This window comes from Hyaena hyaena, unplaced genomic scaffold, assembly GCF_003009895.1.
Source record: "Hyaena hyaena isolate Hyena2069 unplaced genomic scaffold, ASM300989v1 scaffold_3, whole genome shotgun sequence".
NCBI classification, from domain to species: domain Eukaryota; kingdom Metazoa; phylum Chordata; class Mammalia; order Carnivora; family Hyaenidae; genus Hyaena; species Hyaena hyaena.
The window spans coordinates 5,158,684-5,167,737 of NW_024080635.1; the positions used below are offsets into that span (position 1 = coordinate 5,158,684).

The following is a 9,054-nucleotide window of genomic DNA, read 5'->3' on the forward strand; positions in this document are numbered from 1 at the left end:
GAATTCACACAGTAGATGCACAATATGTTAAATGAAAGCTGGCCTTGGCAGCGGGACAGGAGAGTTGCTCAAGATGCAAATTTCTCAGCTCTGCCTCCAAACACTGGTTCTCTCAGAGGTGCCAAGGCACAAGTTTGAGAACCACTTCATTCCACTTGTCCCAGGGCTCTGGTGGATGTTTGCAATCTGCTGGAGGAGCCTCACCCAGATCCCGTCCCTACCTACTCTCACAGTCTTCCAAAGCCAAACAATAAATCAAACCACCCGGCAACCAAGGACAGACTCCAGCCTGGATAGGTGTGCCCAGGTCCTGGATTGCAGGAGGAAGTCTAGAACAGACTCGTTAGAGCCAATCTGGAGCCCAGCATTTTCAGTGCCACATGCTGGGGCGCCTGGGTGGCTCAGTTGGTTGAGCGTCTAGCTTTGGCTCAGGTCGTATCTCGCGGTTTGTGGGTTTGAGACCCACATCAGGCTCTGCGCTGACAGCTCAGAGCCTGGAGCTTGCATCAGATTCTGTGTCTCCGTCTCTCTCTCTCTGCCCCTCCCTTGCTCATGCTCTGTATCTCTGTCTCAAAGATAAATAAACTATAAAAAAATTTTTTTCAATGCCACACGCAAATTAACTTGAATAGGATGTCTTTTAAATATTGTTTTTAAAGTTTATTTTGGGAGAGAGAACAGGGGGAGGGGCAGAGAGAGAGGGAGAGAATCAATCCCAAGCAGGCGCTGTGCTGTCCGCGCAGAGCCCAACATGGAGCTTGAACCCATGGACTGTGAGATCATGATCTGAGCAGAAACCAAGAGTCGAACACTTAACCAGCTGAGCCACTCAGGCGCCCCAACTTGAGGAGGATTTTTTTAAATTCAGATTGAAGGCCTCGGAAGTTTGGGGACAATAGCAATGATCTGGAATCAGAGTGACAACTCTGAGTTGGGTGATGTTGGGCAGGTATATAAATACTGAATGAAATAGCTCACTAGGGCTGAGTGCCAGCCACCTGGACTGTGCTAGGTGTTTTGTATGCATTATCTAGTCCATACAACCTTCCTGTGCCCATAGGTACTGCGAATTGAATTTTCTTATGGTTGAGATAGATACTAAACATCAAAGCTGGAATTCAAACCTGGGTGTAACTGTTGGGTAGGTGTTCCATAGACTTTGCCTTGAGGTTCCTTTTTCCACATCTATAAAATGGGAACACCACTCCTTGCTCACAAGGTTGTAAAGCTTGATAGTAAACTTGAAAACATTTGGCAAAAGTCATTCAATAATGCTACCTGGGAAAGAACTGAAAACGTTTGCCTGTTTTTAGGGCAGAGTAAACTTGAGGCCCAATGAAATTAATCAGCTCTCCCCCAACCTGGGGGTAAGAAGTGACTAAGTCAGGACCAGAATCCCAGTTTTGTATTCCAAATCTGATTTGTTCTCTCACATCCCCTTAGATGACTTAGAAAGAACAAGTATATAAAAGGCCACAAATATGAAGAGGGTAAAGGGAAAAGGAAACATGGAGTTAATCAGGGGAGGCTTCTAGGAGGAGACCCAGTTTTCAGTTTAGGACAGCAGTGTTCAGAGGAAGTGGGAAGCCAACAGAAGAGGTCTTAGCTCTTAGTCATAATGTGATCTCCCTGATAAGCTTACTTGAGTTCCTGGTGCCCTAGAGAAGCTGAGAAGCGTGACCAAGATCACACAGCTACTAAATGGCCCTGGCACAATGTGGTCACATCTAACTCTTCACACCTGGTTCTGTCTTCTTGGTGCTGGCGAAGAGATGAGAAGCAGGTAAGCGTGCGGTTGAGCAGGGGACACAAGGGGTCCCCAGAGATGCTCAAACCGCCTCCCTTTGGTTACAGTGAGGAGACCCATAGTGGGAATAGCAGCGAGTGAAATGCTGAGGCCTCAGGGTCAAGCACACCCTGGCTGGAATCCCAGCTCCACCACTACCTATATAGCCTCAGCAACATCACTTTACCCCTGGGTCTAAATTCTCTCACAGATTCAGAAAAATGGCCTCCAAGTCCAGGCCAGGATTAGTGAGAAAAATAACATGGCCATTATTATTCCACAATGCCAGGCCAGCCACTGATGGGGGTGGGGCTGGGCACCCAAGGGGACAGAATACTTTTAATGCCAACCACTCCCAGCCCTGCAGTCACTGGGCAAAAGGGACTAGCAGGCCAGGCCCATGATGCAATCACAGCTCCTGCTTATGCGGAGATGAACCATGACCCCTGGAAATGGAAAAACAGCCCATTAACAAGACGTACAAAACAAAACCTCAGTGGACTTTTATTTCTCAGCATACAGAACTGGTAGCAAAGCCAAAGATTTCTGCACTTGAACACTAGATACCCCTCCCGAACTCCCCGGGGGACATTTACAGAGTCATGATGTCCCTTCTAGAATCAGAACCCCAATGCTGGAGCCTCTCCCCTCCTGTTCAGCTTTATCGCACAGAGGGCCTGAGGCCCGAAAGGGGTGCCAGCTGTCTCCCCATGCCTGCATGGGTGTGAAATGTGGCACGCTGAACGGACTCCTCTTCTGCCCCTCTCCAGAGACGAGGGTCAGAAGCAGCAGCAGCATGACCCTTGCCTTTCTTCAGTAACCTCCAAACTGGTCAGAGAGGAGGCACATACTGCCAGAAGAGAGGCAAGGGCCGTCATAATTCACAGCTTATTTGCTACAGAAAGTGCCTGGGATTGGTCCTTGGCCGCTTCTGCCTCCGAGCAATCCACCTAAAATCGAGGAGGGGCCAGAAACTGGGGTGGGGAGTTGTCCTTGGAAGGTGGCCAGGAGAGACTGACTGCCAGGGCGGGGTGTCCCTAGAGGCCTTTGAGATTCTGCAAGATTTGCACTTTGCTGCTGGCGGGCTGGCCTGAGAAGCCCAGAGGAGACTCGGACATCACGTAACGGATCAGCCCTCAGTGTGCAACTGTAAAAACGGAGGTCAAAGATGTTTGGCAACATAGCCCCGTGGTCACCTGACCAGTTTGGGCCGCACCCAAATAAGAACCCTGGGGTCTCCTGACTCTCCCTCCTGGGCCCCTTCCTCCTAAGCCGCGTAGGAAGGCTCACTGGTCGGGAAATGTCTGTGGCAGAGCCACGGGAGATGGGAGAGTGGGATGCCGTCCCTGAAGGGCAGGTGCAGCTCTGCGCAGAACAGCTTTCTCCTTGTCCTTCTCCTCTCAGGCATTGCCTGTGGCTAGAGAATGGAGGCCCCGAAGAACCTCACCCACCAAGAACCAAAATACAGGAAATTTATAATCCTCCCTCCCGTTCAGAAGGCAAAGGGACCCACCGACACCCCAAGCTCTCTGGAGATAATCTACTTTTTTGATGTGCTTGCTCTCTCTCCCGGGGCCTCACCCACCAGGCCTGGGGGAACAGAGCAAGAAGATGAAGGAGGTCAGAGGCGCTAAACTAGGATTAGGGCAACTAGGAAACGGGGGGCTTCAGGCTGCCCAACAGAACGGGCTTCTTGGGAGCCGAACACACAGACCAGCTGTGACACGGACTTTCACATTGATGGGTGAATGGCAGGTGAGAGGTAATGAAATCTGGGAGGGAAGGAGGAGGAGGAAGGGCAAAGCTGCTTGGAGTGTCAGTCCCGGGAGGCGTCTGCCCCTCTCCTTCGGGGGCCAGCCAGGGACTTCCAAGTCCAGGAAGGCCGCGGTATTTTGTGATGCCTGCGGCCCAGCCTGCTGGCACGCGAGTCTGAGCTCAGCTCCTTTTCCCTCCGGTGCCCTCTGCCTCGGGTCAGGGGCAGGAAGAGGGGCGTGGTCTCTTGGGATCCGCTAGTCCTCCTCTTCCAGCTCCCGAGGGCAGAGCTGAGATGTCAGAGTCAATGCAATGATCCTGTCCGTTCTGGTGAGAAAAAGGAGGGTACAGCTCGGGGGCTGCACGTCACACACAAGCCCCCCTCCTGAGTGGGGAGGGGGGGCTGGGACAGAAAAGGACCGGGGTCTGTCTCCAGAAAGAGAAGTCCTTGCAGGGAGGAGGATGCCCCCAGGGTCAGCTGCTCCGGGCCCAGATCCTGCTCACAGTCAGGTCATGTAGCGGGTGATGGCACGGAGGGCGTAGAGAAGGGCAGCCTGCATGCGGGCCTCCAGGAGCAGCAAGTTCACGTGGACCTGGGGCACAGACGAGGGCTTGTTGGCAACTGGTGTCACTGGGTGCCATCCGCATCATCCCCAGACTGCCACTTCCCCTGACCAGCCTCCACTCACCTCATCCCCCTCTCCCATAAAGATGCCCTGACCTCTCCAAAGGCACAGAGCAGTTCGGGGCAATGACTGCTGAAGAATTTCCAGCACATTTATCCCTATCCCCACTCATCTCTTTATCTCCCAAAGCTAAAAACAAGCACACCCCCCCGGGGCATTCATTTTCTCATTTCATCCCCCCAGCAACCTTGAAACGTGAGCAGCATCTGTTTTCGCTATAAAGACAAGCTCAGAGGGGCAAAGTGACTTGCCGAAGGTCATAATGCTACTGAATGACCGTGTTAGGATTTGACCCCAGGTCCTCCTGGCTGCCACTGAGGACCCCGTGAAGCACATGCCCGTTGTAGAGGTGAGTAAATGAGAAAATCACACACTAGAGTAGGACTTGAACCCAGGTGTCCCAACTGGCAGAGACTCCGGGCTGGGATACCTCACTGGGTACCGACCCCGCCTGCCCCAATGGCTGTACCTTCTCTGAGTGGCGGAAGTGCCTCCAGAAGAGGTTGTACATTCTTCGGGTGGTCTTCTCTGGGTAGCAGGCCACCGTCTTGATATAGACCTTGAGGTTCCGTTCCAGGAGCTGGTTCACCTCCCCGTAGTCATAGTCATCATATCTGGATGGAAAGGCCCCAACAGCATCACCCATCCTCTGCTCCCAGAAGTTGACTCTTGTCCCCTACCCCCACCCTATAGAAGGAGGAACAGCATGTGGCAAGAAAAGGCAGAATGTAGGAAGTGAGTAGAAGTCTGGTTCCTCTTAGAAAAACAGCTGATGTCCCACATCACAGGCCACCGCCAGACTGGCAGGGGACCACTCGAAAGACTGCAGAGAATTAGCCATGTGCTGTATGAACATGTACTCAAGGAATCCTCAAAACTACTATATATACTGTCTACAGAACTATTACATATAATACGCCAGATTCATCAGCCCCATTTTATAGCCGAAATGGAGAGTCAGGGAACCGAAATCACTTGCCCTGGGAATGGAATTCAAACCCAGCTCTGCCTGGCTCCAAGGTCCTATTCATTTCAGTAAAGGACATATAAGAAGGGGCAGGAGGCCTGGACAAATATTTTCTCTTGGACAAGGAAGAGGGAAAAGGAAAAAGAAATGGTACGTGTTTTCACAGATGGGCAAACTAAGGCCTGAAGAAGACGATCGACTTGTTCAAAGTCAAAGAGCAAGTTGGTGACATGTCTAGAACCACTTTGTCACTCCCCAGTCCAGGGAGCCAGTCAGTCATCACGAATTAGTATGGATGGGGAAGACTGGTTGAGAGCTGGAAGACAGATTCAGTAGACAAAGGCATAGGAGCAAAGACCCTGTTGGAGAATGGGGGAGCCCGGATGTGGGTGCCGGACAGGAGCTAGTCCGTGCCACACTCGAAAAGGTCGGTCTCTCCCTCTACCTCCCCTGAACTGGAAATCTGTCAATGGCCCAGGTAAGGAGGCCCAGGTAAGTCAACTCAATCCACTCAATTGAATACGATTTACAGCTAGTAATACAGAGCAGTGCACATTTTCTACCGGGAACATGTGCCTTTTTAAAAATTTGGGGATTTTTTTGGATTGATGTGATGCTTGGAATAAACCATTAAATGAGAAAAGTAAGATCGTGTGTTTGCTAAAACATGCACACATTTGATGAAGTGAGTAAAGAGAGTAAAATGAGTAGGAAGAAAATCTTATGTTTGTAGAATGATACGTTTTGGTTATTGGGGCGTGGGAAGACAGGAAAGAAATCCTTGACAATAAATAATAAGAGCAGGTGGCATCATAGATGATCTTTCTTCTTTCTGTGGTCTGTTTTCTAAATTTACTATAAATCTAGTTGTTCCTCCTTACAAACATCAAACACATATTTGGAAAAATGTAATAAGCATTATAATTCCAACGACATGAAAGCAACTACGTTAGAAAGAAGAAAAGCAATAGAGAAAGAACGTCACAGGATGTGGATGTGGGCCATGGAGTAGTCAAATTTGGGGAAATTGGTTTATTTTCCTTAATCCTTTGAATTTCCCAATGTTATCAGAGAGACATGAACAACAACAACAAAAAAAGCGGGGGCGCCTGGGTTTCTCTCAGTCAGTTAAGTGTCAGACTTCAGCTCAAGTCATGATCTCGCATTTTGTGGGTTTGAGCCCTACACTGGGGGTCTCTGCTGTCAGCACAGAGCCTGTTTCGGATCCTCTGTCTCCCTCTCTCTGCCCCTCCCCTGCTCACTTTCTCAAAAATAAATACACATTTTTAAAAAATTGGTCTGTGTATATACTTGACAGGTAATCTCACACCTAGGGCTCACCTACAAGGACGTAGGTGTGAGGCTAGTCAGTGCACATGGTGTTTGCAATAGTGAAAAACTGCAACTATCTACACACCCAACAATAGGGTAATGGTTGAAATACACGCTACATCCATGATGAAATACCATGCAGTGATTAAAAAGCATAAATTAAAAAAATCTACTTTCAAAAAGTCAGAGGGGAACCTGGGTGGCTCAGTTGGTTAGGTGTCTGGCTCTGGATTTTGGCTCAGGTCATGATCTCACCATTTATGAGTTTGAGCCCCACATCGGGCTCCACACTGACAGCACAGAGCCTACTTGGAATTCTCTTCCTCTCTCTCTGCCCCTCTGATGCTCACTCTCTCTCTCTCTCTCCCAAAATAAATTAAAAAAACGTTTTTAAATTAGAAAATACTTAGGTAACAAGATGAAAAGTAATCACATACTATGCAGAGACAACCATTATTAATTAACATTTTAGTATATAACCTTCACACATTTTCCATGCATGTACACATTTTTGGTAAAAAAAAAAAAAAAAGGGGGGGGAGGTCAAAAGATTTGGGTTAGTAGCCAGCTTTTTTTCTCAATACATTTTAAATAATTTCCCATAGCAAGATCAAGAGATCATTATAACTTGTAATACCTGCATACTTTTTCACTGAGTGGATATAATGTTGTTTAGAGTCCCATACTGACGGGTATTTATGTTGTCCTTATTCATCGCTAAGAGAACTCCTACTTGGAATGGAAATATACACACTGTCTCTCTACCTCCATTGTTATCTCTAGGGGGTGGGATTAGAGAGTTTCATTTATAAGGTTCAAACAGTGAGCACATTATCTTTTATAATCAGCAATGAAAAAAATTTGCTTGGAAAAAATAGTATAGGCAGGAAGAAGGGAAAAGAAGCCAACGAAGAAAGGAAACAGCTGTGAACTCAGTTGAGGACTTGTGTACGTATGTCCTGGATGAGGGGGCGGGGGGGGGGTGTGTGTGTGCTCACCTGATACCAAAGACACAGTGGATATAATTCCAGATGGCCCTCCGGAGCATGGAGGTGTCTACTCCACTGTGCATGGCGATGGTGTTGTAGGTGAGGCTATAGGCTGCCTGGAACTTCTCATCCAGCAGCTGCCCACCCTCAGGGTAGAGCCGTTGGATTAGTGAATAGCCATGGTCTTCCCAGGTATAATCCTGACAAACATGGGAAGGGGTCAGTGGGTAGAATCTTTGGGGGCCAAGGCTGGCCATCGGGACCCCTTTTGCTGGAGTACAACTTCACTCTCCATCATGTCTCCTTCCCACCCCACAAATCTAACCTGCTGCTTGGTCTTGGCCAAAGAAGCCAAGGAGGATGCACCTTGGTGATGACCTTCTAATGATCAGGATCCCCTGAGCTTAGGGCACAGACAGGTCCTGTCATGATCTAGGGTCTTCCATTCCCCTCATGGAATCTTGAGGGAGAAGGTGCCCGATTCTCTGACCACTCACACCATATACCCCCTGCTTATTTGTAAACCTGGGGCAACGCCAAGCCTACCTGGGCACGGAAGGTGGGGGGCGCCTGAGCCCCTCGCCGAGTAAAGTCCTCATATCCAAAAGTGGGGTCCTCCACAAAGCACAGCATGTCTGGGTGTGGAGAGGGCTCCAGGATGTCAGCTAAGGATGTCAGAAAGAGGTCAAAGTGAGGTCCAGCCACGGAGTACAGGGGCACCTACTGATTCATCAATAGGTGGCCAGTGAGTACAGAGTGGAGGGCCAGAGAAAGCCCCTCGCTACAGGGAGCCAGGCTGGGGGCGGGAGGGGAGTTGGGCCCATGAGCCCAGAGGATAAGACCCAAGCAAGAAGAGTAGTGATCCTTACAACCGTAGTTATTTGTGGAGCCACTTACTCTGTGCTAAGAGCTTTGCTTCTACAGTCCCATTTACCCTACAAACCAATCCTTCACGTGGGAGGAGACTGAGGTCCTGAGGCAGCCAGTGACTTCTCAGTGGTCACACTACCAGAAGGGCTAACGGGTCACGATTCAAACCCAGGTCTGACCCTAAAAGTCCACGCTCAGAACCTCTTAGAAGGAGTGGTTGAGATGTGGCCTCCAAAATACAAGAGGTACTATGCACGGAGTTGCCTCCTCTCCAGGAGAGATGGTGAAAGAGGGGGGCAGCCTGAGGTCCTCTACCTGAGGGAGTCACCAGAAGGCTCTCCGACTTCTCCAGCTCAAAGCGGCTCTCCATCTCCTCCTGGGACGCCCCCTCATCCCGTAACAGGCTCTCCTGCAGCTGCCTCATGCGCTCCATCAAAGCTTCCACGTCTCGGGCAGCCTCAAAGCCCTGGAGGAGGGACCCAGCGGTGACCATCTGCCCCCACAGTCCCAGGAAACACTACACATCTTTCCCACAAGCCAGGCCTTCCTGAGTGACCGCCAAGGCCTCCGGCCTCTTGCGGCAGCCACTGTGCTGGGCAGCTCACATGCTCAGTGCCTCCCAAGGTGAAGTTCAAGAAGCTACAGAACAGGGGCGCCTGGGTGGCTTAGTCG

At 49.9% G+C, this 9,054-nt stretch overlaps 1 protein-coding gene across 1 annotated transcript in view; it reads right to left on the reverse strand.

The window, feature by feature from the left end:
* Positions 1–2,265: 2,265 nt before the first annotated feature.
* SESN2 (sestrin 2) overlaps positions 2,266–9,054 on the reverse strand; it is a 17,752-nt gene continuing 10,963 nt past the window's right edge. Inside the window, exons 6-10 of the mRNA XM_039231722.1 lie at positions 8,698–8,848; positions 8,059–8,177; positions 7,522–7,712; positions 4,694–4,838; positions 2,266–4,131 (exon numbers count right to left, since the gene is read on the reverse strand). Of these exons, the coding sequence (XP_039087653.1) occupies positions 4,045–4,131; positions 4,694–4,838; positions 7,522–7,712; positions 8,059–8,177; positions 8,698–8,848 (693 nt within the window). The 3' untranslated portion in view covers positions 2,266–4,044. The remainder of the gene's footprint in view (positions 4,132–4,693; positions 4,839–7,521; positions 7,713–8,058; positions 8,178–8,697; positions 8,849–9,054) is intronic.